The sequence below is a fragment of the Mesoplodon mirus genome (genome assembly GCF_964341445.2).
Source record: "Mesoplodon mirus genome assembly, chromosome: 7".
In the NCBI taxonomy this organism is placed as follows: Eukaryota; Metazoa; Chordata; class Mammalia; order Artiodactyla; family Ziphiidae; genus Mesoplodon; species Mesoplodon mirus.
The window spans coordinates 111,185,024-111,204,397 of NC_138983.1; the positions used below are offsets into that span (position 1 = coordinate 111,185,024).

At 38.4% G+C, this 19,374-nt stretch overlaps 1 protein-coding gene across 1 annotated transcript in view; it reads right to left on the reverse strand.

Annotated features, from left to right (window-relative positions):
* Positions 1-5,353: 5,353 nt before the first annotated feature.
* Positions 5,354-19,374, reverse strand: part of LOC309808940 (uncharacterized protein) — a gene marked incomplete at its 3' end in the record, with an annotated part of 87,332 nt that continues 73,311 nt past the window's right edge. The window contains exons 14-23 of the mRNA XM_082629502.1: positions 15,431-15,622; positions 13,533-13,777; positions 12,695-12,843; positions 12,482-12,607; positions 9,636-9,797; positions 8,026-8,143; positions 7,125-7,258; positions 6,411-6,564; positions 5,622-5,725; positions 5,354-5,457 (exon numbers count right to left, since the gene is read on the reverse strand). Coding sequence (XP_082485628.1) covers positions 5,354-5,457; positions 5,622-5,725; positions 6,411-6,564; positions 7,125-7,258; positions 8,026-8,143; positions 9,636-9,797; positions 12,482-12,607; positions 12,695-12,843; positions 13,533-13,777; positions 15,431-15,622 — 1,488 coding nt within the window. The remainder of the gene's footprint in view (positions 5,458-5,621; positions 5,726-6,410; positions 6,565-7,124; positions 7,259-8,025; positions 8,144-9,635; positions 9,798-12,481; positions 12,608-12,694; positions 12,844-13,532; positions 13,778-15,430; positions 15,623-19,374) is intronic.

Genomic DNA, 19,374 nt, shown 5'->3' on the forward strand with positions numbered 1-19,374 from the left:
TCCTCTCTCTCTTCAGTTGAAGCCTTGTCCTGTTTGCATAGAATTTAGAAAATAATAGTGAGACGTGGCATGAGTTGGCTTGTATCATCCTTTAATTAAAAACAGCAAAGGACATTTGCCATGGGGTGTGTCATGATATGCTTTTTTTTTCTTAGGTTGACTTGATTTTGCAATCATGATCTACAATTGTTTGGTAAACACAGTCGTTGTTCATTATTGAATTCAAAATAATATAAAGTCAGCCTCCAAGTTACTTTGTCCTTGCAAAGTTGAAGGTTTTCCTCTTGAGAGTTTATGAAATAATTTTCCTTTGAATGAAAGCCCAAAATATTTATATAAAAAGATAATTTTCTTTGTAAAAAATTTTTATCTTTTTTAAAATCACCTGTTATGTTTGTAAAATTGTAATTTGTTGCTTCTTCTGAGGAATACAATTTCACCTGTTGTCTTGCTCTTGATACAGATACTTTCTGCATTCTAATAAACAAGCCATGTCTGTTTCTCAAAAAAAAAAAGTATGGTGTCATGAAAAGACAATTAATTCAGGAATCAGATTATCCTAATTAACTGGGTAAACATCAGATGTTTACCAAGCACTTTCTATTTTCCTGTCACACTAAGATACTGTTCCAATCTTGTTGGAAAATTCAGACATATACAGAGACTAATGCCAGATAAAATGAGAAAAGTAGCAAAATGCATGTGAAGATTCTAGAGACTGAGAAGGGTCAAAAGGTAGAGAGATCACTGCAGATGTGTGTGACCTAAAGGCTTCAAGCAAGTGGAGCCTGCACTGTCTCTTGAAGAACGTGTAGGAGATTTGGTTTTCACAGTGGAAAGGAGAAGGCATATGAGTGGAGGGAGGCCACAGGAAACAGGTACCATGGTGGAAATCAACTATAGGAAATCTGTCCTGACTGGAGCAAATATATGTGTAGATAGCCATGGGAGATAGGGATGGAGAGTCTAAGAAAGTGTGCAAGGAAAATGCATGTTTCTAATCTTTTCGTATCTAGAATGCCATTTATTTCATCCTCACACTTGACTGAGAGTGTTTCTTGTTATGGAATATCAGGCTGAAATAAATCTCCCTTAGAATTTTGAAGTTACGGTTCCATTGTTTTCTAGAATCTAGTATTGTTGAAAATACTTTTATTCTGATTCTTGATATTTTTCTTTTTTCTTCTGAAAAATTTTGAAAGTCTCTTTAACCAGATATTCTGAAGTTTTATAATGATGTCTCTTATGTGAGTCTTTTTGCATTAACATTGCTTGGCAGTAAGAGAGCTCTTTCATTATGAAAACTTCAATTCAAGGAAGCTTTCCTCTATTATTTCTTTGATAATTTCTTTCCACCCAGTTTCCTCTTTCTCTTTCTGGAATACATATCTACTGGAACTCTTGGATTAAATCTCTGTGTTTTCAATATATTCTTTACTATTTTCCATCAACTTTATTTCCAGCTCACCTACTGAGTTTCTTATTTCAGTTATATTTTTAATTTCCAAGAGCTCTTTCTAGTTCTCTGAGTATCCTTCTATTTTTTACTTTTTTGTATTTTGTTAATGTTTTTAGATGTAAAATATCTTATTTTTAAAGAATGTTAAGTATTTTTGTTTGCTTGTTTATTCTGACATTCTCTTTTGCTCCCAGGACTGTCTCTATTTCTTCAAAGTTTCTTTTTTGGTGTCTGTTTTTGACATTAGAAGCTTTTAAAAAAATGTTTGGATATGTTGTGCTCTGCAATCTGTTTAAGATTGAGAGAAAGGAAAGCTGACTAGAAACGATGTGTGCACTGGCAGGGCTTGCCAGTTAATGACCTTTACTGCAGGGAGGTGGGGCAGGTTCCAGACACTTCATGTGGTGTATTAGCTGGAATGAGATTTGGTCAAAATGTAAGAGAAAAAACCCCAAATAATAGATGATTAATAAACGTTGAGTTCTTCCTCATGTAAGAGAAAGCCAGATGTGGCAGTCCATGGCTTCTATGACAACACCACATCATCAGGGATGTAGGCAGCAGACACCTTGCTACACCACCCTCTCAGTGCCAGTGCCTTATGGTCCAGGAGACTTCTGCAATTGTATCTGCATTACAGGCAGCAGGAAGGAGGAACATAGAGAAAGTAAGTACCCAGTCTCTTTCCATAAGCCCATGGAGTATTCTGCTTACACTTTTTGGCAAGAAATTAAACACATGGCCAAATCTAGCTGTAAGCAAGGCTACAAAATGTAGTCTCTTAGCTGGATGCATTGCTACCTCAAATTAAATTGGGGTCTTACTGCAGCAAAGGAAGGGGGGAATCATGTTAACATAGGTAACTAGCAGTCTCTGTCCCATTGAGATTTCTATAGTGTTGGTATCTGTAAATCTTTTTTCTTGGGTGAGCAAGTTTCTCCAAAGATGTCACCTCCAATTTCCCATCATTTTAATCTCCCAACAACAAAGTTATAGGAGGTGCCTCTGGTGCCCCGTGTAACAATCCCCCAGTACACCTCTGAATTTAGTTGTATGGTGGTGGACAGGCTTGTGTAACTCACCTTACTCTGACAAAGTCCAACCTTAACCACAGACTGGGTGTCTTTCTGCTTTCCCAGGGCGTTGAGCTGCCATGAAGCTACAGGTCAATTCCTTAGAGCTACCCAGTGCGGGAGGGAATTGAAGGATTAATGTTGAAGGAGGGAATTGAAGGAGGGAATTGGAGGCCGGATCAGATCCAGCCTCTGATCCACTGGAGATTTGAACAATTGAAAGGTGTTCTGTAAGCTTCTCAGGAGGTCCTGATGGAATTGAGCCCCAGCTGCCCATAGTAGAAACCTCAATAACACATACTTGTATTGACTTTCCCTCTTTCTGCTTCACTCTGCTTGCTACCTCACCCTTACTTCCTGGGACCATGTCCTGAATAAAGTAACTGCACTGAAGTCTTGTCTTAGTCTTTGCTTTTTAGGAAACTCAACCTAAGATAAAAGTAATATCATTCTTAAAGTTTTAAGCTTATATTCTTAAATCTCTTGTCCTCACATAAAACTTCAATGTAACATCCAAAAAATACCACATGTTGTCAAGAAGAAAACCAAAAAAAAAAAGGCTAATTTAAAAAATTCTTTATTATACTTTGTATTGCTGTTCATTTCCTATGACTGTGAAATATGGTTAAAGAAATAACATGAACTCAGTTCTTATCTTGAAAATGTACAGATGAGGCTTGGGCCAAGAATCTATCATAGCTAACTGGTGCAACTAGCAGCTGTTCTGAGATGAATCTCCCATCTTCGTGCTTCTAAAAACTGATTTCATAAGAAGTTTTAGAAAATGCCATAGTCTGGAATTGACTCTTAAAGAAATATCGAGTTCTTACAGGTCATTTTGCCCTTTGACATTGATACAATGAATTGCTTATACACCTCTCTCACTTTCCCTAGCACAGCATCTGGAACAGGTAGGTGATTAATTGTTGAATAAATGAAATTATAGTATATACTAGTTTCTATTTTCTTATCTTGTAAAATAAGTTGAGAATAATGTATTGACATACTTGAGGGAATCTTTGAAGACATAGAATATTGATAAAATATTTCATAAACCTGTGAAGTAATATCTAAAAGTTTAATATCAATGTAATATTTCTGATAAAGGAAAATGGCTGCAAATATATTGAAATTTCCTTTTTATACTTTAGATGAACTATATGGTAGTATCTTAAGAAATTATAGTACATCACAAGTCAGTCATTTAAAATATTTATTTTGAAATCATTTAATAGATAAATTTTTAACCAGAAAAAAGTATCAAAGTATATTAAATCAATCATCTGTGGGGGTTAAAAACTTTACAGGAAAATAAAAAAGGATGTGCTAGTGATAAATATATTTTACAATTCACATATTTTATTGTGTAATAAGCTGCACTGCATTACATTCTAACAACTGCAGATATGACATTATAATGATTTTAATGTCTAGACTAGTCATTATGATACCACAAATCTTAAAGTTCTTAACGGAAAAGAGCCATTAGCAAATTTATGCATCTAAGCTCAGTTTAATTCAATTAAATGAGATTTATTGAATTTTGTGCCCAACACTATTCTGTTTGTGTGGCAAACCCTGGTTATCTGTAGAGGGTGTCCTCCTGAGGATCCCAGGGAAAAACAGAAATAAAGAACAACAGATTTAACTGGCCCATTTTCTTGAACTCTAGAAGCTAGGAGACAGGAGAGGAAGTGGTACCCCTCCTTTTTGCTTCTCCCCTGGGAAGATGCCAGTAATCTTTACTGGGGTTGCAAGTCTGTATTTCTGTACTGATTCATTTCCGTAAGTTCAGGTGTACTGTATCAGCTTCCTAGAGCTGCTCCCCTGGGAAGATGCCAGTAATCTTTACTGGGTTTGCAAGTCTGTATTTCTGTACTGATTCATTTCCATAAGTTCAGGTGTACTGTATCAGCTTCCTAGAGCTGCCTTAACAAAGTATCACAAACTTCGTAGCTTAAAACAACAGAAAATTTTTAAATCACAATTTGGAAGTTATAAGTTCAAAATCAAGGTGTCAGGAGGGCCATGCTCTTCTCTCTGAAGGCTCTAGGGAGGATCCTTCCTTGCCTCTTCCAGCTTCTGGTGGTTGCTGGCAATCCTTGGCATGTAGATGCATCATTCCAATCCTGTCTCTATCTTTACATGGACCTCTCCACTGTGTGTCTATGTCTCTCCTCTTATAAGAACATCAGTTTTTAGGCCTACTCTGATCCAGTATAACCTCATGTTAACTAATTACATCCTCAAAGATGCTAGTTCCAAATTAGGTACATCTGTAGGTACCTGGGGTGAGGGCTTCAACATACTTTTTGGAGGGGACACAATTCAATCCACAACAAGTCTCAACAACATTTCTTTCCAAGAGTGGAAAATAGCACCACATTTTTGGCAAAAGACAATGTGTACTATTTATGTTGTTCATAATCCTTACTTATAACCAAATCCAGTGCTAAATTACATGTAACAGTTACAGTTAAGACATATTTAAAAGACTTAAGAATAAATGGGCATTTTAGAAGTCAAATAAGCAAGTGAGGAAATAATGAATATTGAGGTGGCAAAGAAGGCTTAATTTCCTTCTCCTTGTGATGGATTCACTAACCTGAGATGGAATATAGGACAAAATTAGCCTCTGCAAACAGTGGAATACTCCAAACTTATTTTCAGTGAGGATCGGTCCAATGAATACAGTGAGAGCAAACAATATTACTTATTGTTGAAAAAAGTATAACTAGGACACAATGTAATAGATATGCAGATTAGATCTCCCTTCCATATTCAGAAAATGGACACAAACGCACTTGATTTTGCTTCGGCTTTATCTACAGTTAAGCCATCTATTGCTTCTTTCAACTCTAGTAATCCTACGAGCTCTAAGATCAAATGCATAATATCTTGGTCCACTGAAGAAAAGGAAGAAGGCTATAAGAAAAAAAAAAGTTATAATGTATTGAATTAGCTTGTAGCAGATCTTAGATGTTTTCAATTAAAAAGACTCCACTCCTGTCCTAATATAACGTTGCAATGCAAATGAGCTACTTAACATTTTTTAAAAATTTATTGTTTTATTTTTTTTTTCTACTTACAATTCTTCTGGAAAATTGCATCAACTCTACTTTCTATTCCTTGAAAGCTACTTGCTATGCTTTTGGGATAACCTGGTTCCATGGATTGACCTTGGTCATCATATCTGATTAGAAAAAAAAAATTGTTCCACATTTTAAGACCAATACAGTGTACAGTGATTAATAGTTTTCTTTAAATTGTATGTACTTTACATAATGCCTTCACACGTATTTTCTCATTTGTTCTTCACAATGTCCTATTTACTGGGAAACTAACAGTGGTTAACTTCTCTACCTAAGCATACATACATATTTATAAAATATATGGGTATCACTAATACGAAAACAGGCTTCTGATTGTTGGGGTAGTGTTATTTTCAGAAAGGAGAGCTTATATGTTCTAAGGCTTTTACTTAATTGGTTCATAGTCTCTATCTGAATAAATATAAATAATAATTTCAAGTTGGGAATCAAGTTCTGTATAATATTTGATTGAGTGTAGTAGAATTTAACTCTTAGAATTTAATGAATAAATGAGAATTAGCCTAACTCTTTCTTTGCATCACATTTTAGTGTTTTATTAAAGTTCGCTCTGTTTCAGGATATAGAATCCTCAATACCATTGTGCAGGCATCTTACCTTTGTAAAATTTTCAAAAGCCATAGCGACATCAATTATCTTGTGAAAAAGAATGCCTATCAGAGACCACCTAAATATTTTAAACCTTCAGATGCCTGATCATTGATGGTTTGTAAAGAGGGTAAAGAAACATAGATTTCAATCTCTAATGGAAAAAATAGTTTCTCTTACCTCCAGAATTGGTTGTTTACAAAGAAGTATGTCTTTCCCCTGTAGGAAACAGCTGCATCTATTTCTTGGACACTGCTTGGGAAGCCATAGTTTGCTATATTCTTGGGATAACCTTGCTGAATATCATAGCCACTTACAGCCCAGTACTGATTACCTGCCAATGATTCAGGTTATATGTTACATAAAGTTTTTCCATTCCTACAAAATGTATACCAATTCTTAATCTTTGCATAAATTCATCATAGAAATGAAAATGGAAAAATAGTCTTGAAAAGATAGAGGTGGTAAAGTGAAGACCATTGGGCTATGATAACTCTAGTGATTTCCTAGCACCTGTAAAACATTTCCAACTTTGTAGCCTGACACTCAAGGCTCCACACTTGAACGTCTTATCTCATGTTACTTCTATACAGAGATTAAACTAGAGCCTTGGGGAATCTTAGAAAATTATATCTGGGATGAGGGTGGAGGAAGGCTAAAGGGTCTAATAAAGTGTCCTCATTTTGTAGATGAAAAAACTGATGCCTGAAGAAGGTACAACATGCTCAAGTTCATACAGCATTTAGTGGTGGAGATGCGACCCAACCCAGGTCTTGTGACAAAAGCTAACACTCTCTTCTTGACTCACCTCTTTGAACCTGGAAGGGACCACAAAGAAGTCCTGCCCTTCCCTTCAGGAGGAACTAAAACAAGATGAAAACCTTAGGCAGTTACCTCTGAATATGAAAATTAAGTCCTTGTCAAAATCCTCATAAGCAGCCTGTATACCATTTACCAGGGATGGCCAGAAGAGAGAAATGAAATTGAGTTCGACTCTTCGTAGGTGAGGATGCTTTCTCCAGAAGTACCTAATGGAACATAAGGCAGAAAATCACACACAATAGTCTAAGCAGGCAGCTTCTATGAGTCTTGGGCTGGTATTGATCCTATAAGATTGCTGGGAGGTTATAACATACAGTGAAGACAATGCTTCCAGCACAGTGACCAGCATATGGCCAGCACTTTATGGTGATACTGTCCATCTGGTGAGTACTTTATAGTTTTCAGACGACCTGATAGAAGTGACCGTATTTGATTACATTTTACATTGCCCGCCTCCTCACACATTGACAAGTTTTATTTTGTTAGTCTCTTTCATTATTGTTGCTACAATATGTTAAGAATATTTAGAATATTCTAGCAAAAGCAATACAAGAACACTCCGCCTGTGAGTACACAATCACAGAATAGCCAATGGAAAATTGAAAAATTCAGTCAGATGATTTTCCCTGCAGCTATTAAGTGACAGTTTCCATTCACTTGAATGAATTTGGGTGGAATTGAATGCTATTTTGGTGTTGGGTAAACCCAGCTGTAGGGTTCCCAACAGTTAGAGTCCATGTCTGTTTACATCATCACAAACATCTAAATGCTTACAGATGTTTTAGCTTTTTTTTTTTTTTTCTTTTCCTGGACGTTTTGATTTACCCAGAAAACACTATCAATTCCAACGAGATTCATATGCATAGAATTCAAAGGAAAAGCTGGGTAATGTGTAATATGTGACTTAATTAGAATCCAGTTTTAAGTTATGCCAGTAAAAGAAGTCAAAGGAAGGAATAGTTCATTCTTATACTTGTCTTTAAAGAAAAGTATTTCTCCGCGGAGTGTAGTGATGGCATCAAATGTCAGTCTGGGGTCACAGGCTGTGGGTGTGGTTGGTCCAGTAGGTTGCACAGGGTTGCTCGAAGGTCCTGAAAGTAAAAAGGCTTTTCATAAGCATGAGTTCAGGGTGAATTTTGGTGTATTTCAGTTAATTCTCAGGTTGGTGAAGGGTCTTCATATGAAAAGAAATGCTAACTAACTATCCTATAAGGCATTAAAGTAATCACACATTAGGCTCTCTTAAAAACTTTATTTTTTTAAATTAAAAAATAAAAGAGTGGGGTAAGATGAATTGGGTGAATGGGATTGACATATATACACTAATATATATAAAATAGATAACTCATAAGAACCTGAGGTATAGCACAGGGAACTCCACTTCACTGTACAGTAGAAACTAACACAACATTGCAAAACAACTATTCCTCAATTAAAAAAAAATTAAAACAAAAATAAAAGAGTAATGGTAGCTTTAGGGACAGTTCCAAGCTAAGATGTGAAATAAAGAAATTTGAATTCTTCTCCCTCCCCTCTGCCAGTTTAAAATTAGAATCCCATGCTTCTTTCCCTTCTTGCCTTCTCTTTCTGAATTTTTAGTCACTCAGTATCTACTTTCTCCTTTCTCACTAAAATCCATCTTCTGGAAAGAGATCCCCACAGCATAAATCTAAATCAAAATGTAGCAATATTTTTTCTATAAGTATTTAAATTTTAATGTATTTTCCCATTGTAGAACGAAAGGCTGCTAACAGTTCAAATATAGGCGAGTGAGGAAGGGAGGTGTTTTCAGGGGAAAAGGGATTGGGGAGTAGAGGCAGTTAGACTAGGTCTCATCATTCCTGAAAATTCTACTGTCATGAATAAAATTCGTAGTTGTGGGACCCTGGCATGCTTGTTTTTGTACTGCTGTCCCACCAGAGAGGGAGAATGTTTTACACAATTCAACTCCACAACACTCCCTTTCAATCAACATTTAAAACATTTTTTTATTTTTATTTTTAGAGAGCTGCAAACCTCTTCTCTGGTTTCTTGTTCTTACAGCCACTAGGGGGCAGGAGGGCAAGAGGAAGGAGATATGCAATGGTCTTGTCAGACAATACTTAGACAGAGGCAAAGGCCTCTATATCCCTCCCTGAAAAGTATTAGTCCTGTCTTTAAAAAATGTGTCTTTCTCTCCATACTCCATCCCCACTCCCCTCTTTCCCTCATAGACAACAATCTTGATATGTTCAATATATATGTATTTATGTTTGTTAGCATGTTTCTTGAAAATGCCTTGCTTTGTCTATATACATATTTAATTTGTGTAGATTCATGTATTATGTAATTTATACACTGAGTAATGTGTATCATTCTCTTTCTTTTCCAGGAAGCACGATGTTTTAAAGACTCATCTATGTACATCTGATTCAGTGCTGTACATTACTCTATGGCAGGCATCCACCACATTTTACCCATATATTCTCCTCCCGATGGACTCCCAGGTGCCCTCTAACTTCGATCACCATAGCCAAGACTGCAATGAACATCCCTGACATGGCCAGGTCTCACCAGGTACTGCTGCTCTTCAGATGACCTTACCATAGATGGCCTGAATGCCACTGATGTCATCTTGAGGGAGCGAGTAGGTTCTGGGCTCACTGAAAGCATAGTTGGGATACATCAAAGCACCAGGGTCAGAGGAATGAGCCAGCCCCAAGGAATGGCCAAATTCATGGGCAGCAACAAGAAACAAGTTGTAATCTGAAATGCAAGCATGTGTGGTGAATGGCTCCAAGTAGATTGAAGGGTGGTAGAAATAGGATCTCAAGGAATGCAGCTTCTGAGCCAAAACTCCCTGGAGAAACAGCCTTTCCCATGCCTGCCTTTTTCCTTTTCTCTTCAGGTACCTGAAGAAATGGAGATTGGAAGGAATCAGGGTAGGGGCTATAGGTTAAGATTAGGTGAGTATGAGCTCCTCACCAAATCTTAGAACCAAGAAAGACTGCTGCCTTTATTCCAATTCCCATATTTCATGGGCCTGAGGCTCAGGGAAACGATGGCAGGACCATCACAGGTCTCATGACTCTCAAAAGCCCTCTCCTCCCATGCACCCATCCTTACCCCTCTCCAGTATCCCAGGCCCACTGCCCCATGAGGAGAGTCTCAGTCTGCCAGGCAGAAACAGTGGCCTCAGATGCAGAGCTGACTCACTTTGGCTCCCTGACCACTCAGCACCAGCTCTTCCTTGATTCTGAGCTCTCCAGGAAGCTTCAGGAATTTTCCACCAGAAAAAGACAAACGCTGCTTCTTATTGCTTCCTACCCTTATCTTTTAACTTCCATGAGCATAGTGCCTTTCATAACTAGGAGCTTAAAAACTTGCAAGGCTTGCACTTCCTGTCAAATAAAGCCCGAGCTCCTTTGCCAAGTCCAAGACTACTCCATTTGGCTCCAGCAGACATTTGAGGACTAGATTTCTGATGTGAATCCTTCACTCCAGCTAGTCTATGTGCCATTTCACAAACACACTGTGCATTTTCTTACATGTCTACTTAAAAAACAATCATAGTTGTACAGCACTTTCTTATATGCTAGGAATTGTAATAATATTTAATCTTAACAACATTTTTATGAAGAATTGTTAGATTACTTTTATGACAAAGGAACTGAAGCCCAGAGATTTTTGAATACCTTGTTATATTGGCCTTGCAACTAATAAGTGGTAGAGCTGGGGTTGAACCCAGGTATGATGTCAAGACCTGTGTTCTTACCACCATGTTCAACTTCCTGATGATAATTAGCCTTGTAATATTCTACCCATGCTCCAAGACTTTCTTTCTTGATCATCACATCCTTCCATTTTTCATTATAAATACTTTAAAAAACATCTTTGAGTGTCTGGAGTACTGGGCAAGGGGCTCTGGGAGATTTGTTATGATGCATAGACTGAAAGGGGATATGTGTGCAAACAAATAGAATGCACAGAATAATGAGCAGGGCAGTTAGAGAAGAAAAAATCAAGGCTGTTGTTATTCTGAGAGGAAAGCTTAATTTCTAGCTGAAAGACAGGATGGGGGTGGCATTTGACGTAGCATGGAAAAGAGGGATTTTGAAAGGTGGGGCTTAGGGTGTGGGGAAAGGCGTTTCAGGAAGAGGAAGCAATGTGAGCAAGTGTAGGGCAGTTGGAAAGCACATGGTGTGATCTAGAAACAGTGAATGTGCCATGTGGCTGCTGTGTGTGAAATATGAAGACAAGCCATGGAAGATGAGTTTGGAAGATCTCCAAGAGCTTTCAGTGTCAAGTGAAGGTATGTGGACATATTTGGCCTGGAAAATGTAAACACTGGGCTTTCCAAATGTAAAGATGGGCTTTCCAAAAACAAAACTTCTTACAGTGCTGGGGAAAATTAGAGGGAGCCAAGATTGGAGGTAAACAGTCCAGGTGGGAATCTGGACCAGTTAATTCAGGTAAGAGGTAATGACCATCTGAACTAGTCGGAAGGACAATGGGAATGCAAAGTCGTGGGGAGTGTTTATTGTCTTTGGGTACTCACAGCTCCTAGCACAAGGACTTAGGTAGAATCAACACTCAAAACATTTATGTTGAGAAAATGGTGGGAGGAAGAGGTCCCAAGCAATGGTAAAAGGCTTCTTTCCTATTATTTTCTAAAAAGTGTTCTTTGGCCTCTTGTTACCCTGTAGCCTTGTAAAGTACCATATGGTCTGAATATACCTCTCCTTATTCTCAGTTCTTCCCTTCAGGTGGTCTTCTTCTTACTCTGAGTCTTCTCCTGAAAGGGTAGTTTGCTATATGGAAACGTATCATTGAAAAAGAGCTCCACGAAGATGAAATCACCAGATGAATGAGAATAACTAGATGGTTGCTCTTTCCTAAATGGGTCAGTTTTCTAAATAAACCAATTATTTCTGAATTTCCAAAAATAGGAATCTTTTTCAAACATCATTAAATTTCACAATATTAAAATATATACCTTAAAGCAGTGGTAAGCAAACTTTTTCTATAAGAGTCCAGATAGTAAATATTTTAGATTTTTATGAGCCGTATGGTCTCTGTGTCAACCACTCAGCTTTGTTATTGTGGTATGAAAGCGGCCATAGGTGATACATAAACAAAAGAGTATGTGACCCAGTTCCAATAAAACTTTATTTATACAAATAGGACCAGGAAGGACTTAGCCATGATCTGTTGTTTTCTGATTCCTACCTTAGGAAACAAGGTCAGAATTTAGCTTCAGGATTTTTTCTAAACCTAAATTAACTTAGTATCTTGAGGTAGCAAGAATTCTAAATGATCAGTTTGTGTGAGTGTGAAATTTTACAATAACTTGGCTGTGTGTGTGTGTGTGTGTGTGTGTAGGAGGGCAAATTCTAATGTGGAAAAGTTCATTTAGAAGCTGCATGTGGACATAACCTTGGTGAACTTACTTCTGGAGGTTTTGGTCCATGTTTCTTCTGCATCAAAATGAACATCTCCTCCAATACCTGGGCCTGGCTGAAAGGCATGAGCAAGGATTCCATTGGGTCCATCAAATGGAGAATTGTCCCCATGATCTGAAATAAAATGATTTGTATTAGGTATTTTCCAAGTCTCAGTTTAGCCAGGGAAAGCAAAATCGAGCATGACTGCTTTGAGCCCACCTCCTTGGAGAAAGGCAATCTTGATATCTGCTTCTTCCTGTGAGGTCTTGGTGAAGTTCAGGGGTGATACGTGACTCCAGAGTTTAAAGGCTTTCTCAAGAGCTGTTTCCACTTCAGCCTCTGACAAATCTGGGGTATAGTTAATAATCCTTCAAAATGAGAAAGTGTGTGAAGGGTTCATTATTGTTTAGAACAGCAGTCCATCAGTAGATTGAATTGCTCTAGTTTGAAGTTTGTGCATATGTGATATGCTACCACTGAAGAAGGTGCAAGGAGGGGGTGCAGGACTTAGGGTTGAAGACAGATGTAGGTTCTGGACCAGTTACTACAAGTCTTTAAACTCAGTTTCCTTATTCATAAAATGAGGATAATAAAATAGTACCCCTCTCATAAGGTTGTTGTGGGATTAAATGTATGTAAAGCATTTAGTTCACTACTTGGCAAATAGTAGTATTCAACAAACATTGGGTATCATTATTATTGTTATTATCATCAAGATGCATGAATGGTGGGGCTAGATTCTCTCCAGCAATGATTAAGTCTTTTTTGGGTCCTAAAGTGAATTCTTAGAGAGACAGCCTAAATTTGCCATAGTCCTCTTTAGACTGATAGAGAAAGAAGACAAAAATGGCAGGCTTTGGATTGAAAAGAACCCATGGGACCTTTACCCTTCCATTCTCATACTCATTCACTAGAATCTAAACTCTATAAGAGCAGGGATATTTATTCATTTGTTTGTCTCTAATGTATTCCGAATCCTAGAACAGTGCCTGACACATCATAAGAGTTCAGTGAACATGGGCTGAATGAGTGAATTCTGAAACTCTAGAACTATTACCTGTAGGTCAGATTAGTTTGTTTCCACTTGGGGTTTCCTGGAGTTATCATAAAATCGCCAGTATCGGGCACTCCACAGCGAGGCTTTCCCATCATCTCCAAGGTTTCCTCATTTGGCTTCCCTGTTATGTTCAGCCCAAAGAAGCGCTGCATTTCTTTAAGTTTCTCAACAATCACACTAGTGCTGTTCTTCCTTTCAGACTGATATTTGTACCTTGGTAATTGGTAGAACTTTTCTAGGTAATTCTGGAAAAAGACAAACACATAAGGACTTTGCTGTGAAATTTCCTTCAGTTCTCTGTGCATTTTGCATTCATTTTCAAGTTATTGCAGAGGTCAAACCAAAACTAATAACCTGATAGTCACAAAGATAAAAGCACAAACTTTCTGGTCGACTTGGATGACCATTGCCTACTGGAAGGAACAGTCCATCCATTCAGTGATACAGTTAATATTTATGCATAAAAATAGGTATTTCATAAGGGGTGAGTTCACATCCTCAAGCAAAATGCTAGTACACAGTCAGGATACTGCCTTCTTATTTTTAATAAAAAAACAAAACAGCATCAGCGTTTATTGACTCCTTGAAGTATTAGTTGCAGCAATGCAGATTCTCTTTTTTAATCCTCTTTTCACTACTGTAGAAAAGGTTTAATCATACACATTAAGACATGAAGATGCAGAGAAATAAGGAACTTGCCAAGAAGATAATCAGGTCCCAATTCACCATGTTGCTTCTCAAATGAGAATTAATGGCTTCAAAAGAAGAATTCCAAACATGTTTTGGGGCAACAGCAGCATCACTGTCATTAGCATTTTATCCACCACAGTAACTCTTTGGGAGGGGCCAAAACTCATTAAGAAGGTTCTGAGGGGTGTTAACAAGCCAATCGTGAAACCTCTTTCTCTTACCTTAAGCACCCTTAAGTGGCACTTTGCAAGTGACACAGGACAGAGCAATTTTGTGCTCACACAGGCTTTGAGATCAGATAGATTTGGGTTCAAATCTTAGCTTTGCCACAGGTTAATTTTGTGTGCTTGGACACATCACTTAGATGACTTCAGATTCACATTTGTCTCTTAAGTGGAAATAATAATCCGCCGCCCTCATAGGATTGTTTTAGGATGAAATGAGACAATGTTTGTGAAATGCTGAGCAGGGCGCTTTGTACAGAGTCTTAATCACTTCTATTAACCCATGGGTTACTGTTATCAATGTAAGAAATCTATTTTTTTAAGTGAAAGAAAAATATCAACAAGAAGAAATGCTTTTCTAAAACTGTAATGCTAAGAAAATTGTGCATGACAAACTTCTGACAGCATTCCCTTGTGTTTTTTTTTTAAATTTGGCCTTTCATACTGTGAAACAATGGAGAAAAGCTATTGGTTTTGCTTTTACAGTGCTTCCAAGAGTTTATAAACAGTCCCATAACCTGGTTTTAGGAAATATGATTACACTGTGAACTGATTTCTAGTTCCTTAGAGTTTCCCATCCTCATGCTGTATGTACACCTGAGATTTTTGGCTGCAAAGACAAGTCCATATAGAAAGCACCAGTCATGTAGTAATTGTGTTGCAGATACATTCGAAGGGAAAATATTAGGTAAGTGAGAAAGAAAATCATTTTATAATTTAAACCATTCCTTCTAAAAGTTTTCCCCAGCTGCAGCAGCTCGGCAGCAGTATTTTCTGAGAGTGTGAAGAACCCAGCTTGTTTGCACGCCCGGCTTTCAGAGGGCCCTGCTTGGAACTCTCCAAATCACTGAAACCAGATGTTTAACCTCAAACAAATCATTCACATAATTCTTTCAGGCTGCTTTAAGGAAAAAGAGAAGAGAACCCAAACAATTTCCTCATCACCAGCAAATCAACCGCCCACCTAATTGATAGTTGAGTTACCTGAACAATTTTTGCAGTTTTCTCTTGTAGGAGTTCAGAATGTACTAGAAAGGCCTTGGAAAGCTGCACGTGGAGTAACAGCAGAAGTGGAAGCATCTTCAGACGGAACATGACCTCGTCTTCAAAAACTACCTCTCCTGGCCTTCCTTTGCTCCTTCTCCTGATGGGCACCCTGAAGTTCAGAGCATCCCATGTCATTCACTGCTTTCATCTGGTCCCTTATAAAGCCCTGTCTTAAACAATTGCCACATCAGGAATGTGAAGCAACGCGGGTTAATTGCACTCTGACAGTTTTGCAATGTTATAATGTGATCTAGTATCCCCAAATAGGGGAGTCTTTCAATGGAAAAAAAGTACAATTTGCTACTCTGTTTTAGGGCTTTTTAGATATTTACTTTTGCAAAATTGTCTGGTCAAGGAAAAGGAATAGGAGACTAATTCTGAAGTTAATGAACAGCAGTTACATTTTCTGGGCATGTCAGATGCTGAGGCTGTACTCATTCGTGCAGTAGAATATTGTTTGATTAGTGGTAGTTATCTTGGGGCTAAGGAGCCTAACTAGAGAATCTCTGCACTTACCCACCCTTGTTGTAGGTGAGGAACATGTGTGCTTGTGTGCGTTGTGACAAAGCTGGATATATATGGGGGTCCTAAAGCAGTTTCTGGAGGATGTGGTTTTAGCGTCAATGTGTTTTCTGCAAGCTGGATTTTGCATGAGAAAGACAAAGAAAGCAATACTGATGGTAATGATAATAATGATCATTTGCTAAATATTTATTATGTCCCAGACTTACATGCTGTATGTATATGACCTCAGTCCATCCTCACAAGACTTTGGGAGGCAGATGCTATTATTATCTGTATTTTGCAGATAAAAAGCAAATCCAGAGAAGTGAGATGGCTTATATAAATCACATGCTAACCTTGTGGAGGAGCCAGGATTCAATAGTAGGGGATATGTTTAGAGGCCGAGGTGGCAGCTACTATATCAGGCCCTGTTTTCTAGTCTTCCACTCCAGCACCCGGCTGGCCCACGGTGGAGCAGTAGCTCCAGGGCTGTAACAACTGGGAGGCCTTGGCTTGTGTTCATGGAGAAGACAGGGAGAGTGAGCATGAGATGCCTTGTACACTCCCAAGGGAAAATACCCTGAGAGGACTTTCAGGCAACATGGCTGCATAGCGGCTGTATTGATCAGAGGCCCTTGGGCCTGCTTTCAAATTGTGTCACCTGGTCTCACTTATTCTGACTCTATGTGCATTTAGATTGTTACCATACACAGTTTTTGTATACATTCATTTACATATATTTATATATACAGTTGACCCTTAACAAGGGGGAGGGTTAGGGGTGCTGATCCTCTGTGCAGCTGAAAATTTGCATATAGTTTATAGTCAGCCCTGTGTATACTCAGTTCCTCTGTATCCACGATTCCACATCGGCAGATTCAACAGTGCTGATCATGTAGTACTGTAGTATTTACTATTGAAAAAAATCCAGGTATAAGTAGACCCATGCAGTTTAAACCTATGTTGTTCAAGGGCCAACTGTATTCTGTAAGGGCAGGTATTCCTGTGCATAAATGTATATGTCAACATGTATGATGTATAACATGTGTTAATATATTATTTGAGATGCTATGGTACGTGGTTCAGTTCCCTCCTGAAGTCTTCTACGAGCTTTTTAGACAATCCAAAGAAATATGGCTTGAGTTAGAACCTATCTAGATAGCAGACGAATGTTTATGTTGTAGATTCTTACATTCACTCAGGAAACATTTCCTGACACCTATTGTATGCCAGGTGCTGTGATGGGTACCAGATTATTGGAGATAAGTTAATAGTGGTTCAGATGAAATACTGTGGGAGTCTGGAGGAAAGTGCAATGATCGGGTTAGGTAGAATCAGGGAAGGCTTCATGAGGGATGTAGCATGAGAACTTGTCCTCAAAGGAAAAGTAGAATGTGGATGTGCAGAGAGTTGGGGATCTATTCCTTGTCCTCATGTGCTAGTTTTTTTTCCAATTGGTTCAAGTAGCTCCAAGGTCATGATCATGTTAACTTTCCCTGGGTACACAACTTAGTCATGATGTGGCTTCCTCTGCGTTAGATCTTTAGTGAAAAAACCTTTTCTTCCTAAATGAGAATGCCTTAACATTGGTCTACGCTATGTTGAGTTATTTTGATTCACTGCCTTGTTTATAAGGTTTATAAATGTACTTTCTCCTGAACATAATGGGAAGCAATTTAGACAAGAATCCCAAACTTTGGTAAACTCAGTTTTCTAGTGTTTGTGTAAATGTTGTGTTAAAAACCAGAATTCCTGGATTTTGATCCCTGATGACAGGTCCAGCTCCATTAGAGTGGTGGAGAAAGCCACACCTGTTTTCAGGGCCTCCGCCTTCCGTTTTTTGAATTCTTTCTCTACACCTGACCTCCCCTCACCTCTACAGTGTCTGCACCTCCCTTCTTCTGGTGCCTGGAACCCAGAGTTCTCTCAGGCTCTCTCTCCTCTGAAAACCTTCTGGGAAAAGACCAGCTATCAGTCATTTCCACTTTAGTGTGCACTTAGGGGCCATTTAAGCCAATTTCTTACTAGAAAAAATAAAAAAAGACAAACAAGCTAACTTTTTTTTTTTTTAATGAATTTCAGAGCAAGTAAAAAAGACAGTGGAAATTTAGTTTTGGACAGACACAATGAATGACAATGGAGGACCATTCTGTCTCCATAATGCCACCCCCTGTAGATAGCAACCTTGTCTGATCACCCGATGTGCTGTTCCACAGCAGAGGTAGCAACTTGTAATTTTACAGCTTAGTTTTGCTTTTTCAGCCCAACAAGAAGGAACTGATTGCATTGGTATAGTTTGTTTTCTCTTTAGTTTAAAAAAAAGATAAAAGGAGAAGAATGTGTCTAGCTAGCTGGGATGGGCATAGGCAGCAGGGAAAGCTAACTGGAGGTGCTCCTAAGTTCTGATCTTGAAAGCTGAGTGGGAGTTTGCCAATGGGGAATGTGAGCGGTAGAGGAAACAGCACATGCTAAGTACAGAAGTTTACCCAGTGACGCAGGTGGACCTTTGATTCATTCACAGGCAAGATGTCTTCTGCATGAAGCAGTTTTGGACTGTGATGATCAGGATGGACGTCTCTACCCCCTGATCAAATGAACAGATAATTGTTGGGGTCAGTTGTGGTGAAGATAAAGAGCATCAGATGTGAAATTATACTAACTGGGTTCGAATTGTAGTTCTGCCACTTCCTACTTATGTAACTTTTAGCAAATCATCTAAGTTCTTCTAAGCCTCAACTTCCACATCTATAAAACTGGGACATTAACATCTCCCTCATATGGCCTCAGGAGGATGGGATGAGACAGTGTATGTGGGAGCTCCGTGTAAACCCTCCTGTGCCCTCTTCCCTGTATTGTGAGTGTGATGAAGTTATGGCCATGATCGTTCTTATGTCCGTTCTATAAGTGGAGTTAGCAATGTTGAAAAGCTCCTCTTTTCCAGAAAGAGAAGTTCTTCAAGGTTAAGCCACTGAGTGATGAAGTAACTTCCATACAGCTTCCTTCAACATCCAGAGCTCAGGGCAGCCAGGGAACATATGTGTGTAAGTTACACACCCTTCACACAGAGTATAAATGGTTAAGTTAAAAGTCACACAAGCCATCATGTACTAAACATTGCACTAAGCTGGCAGTCTTTACTGTCAAGTGAGGGAATGTGTGTAGTGTCTTCACTCTTAGGACTCAGCCTTAGATGTTGGCTATATATTATCTCCCTTTACGTTCATAATAATGCAAGGAAGAAGGGATTATTATCCCCATTTTAAAGATAAGGAAAGTGAGGTCCAGAGATCTGATTCCAACATACCTTTCCATTTATGTTTCCTGGTAATCTCCCCTTTGTTCTCTCAGTGAGGAAAAATTCAAAATATGGCAATGGT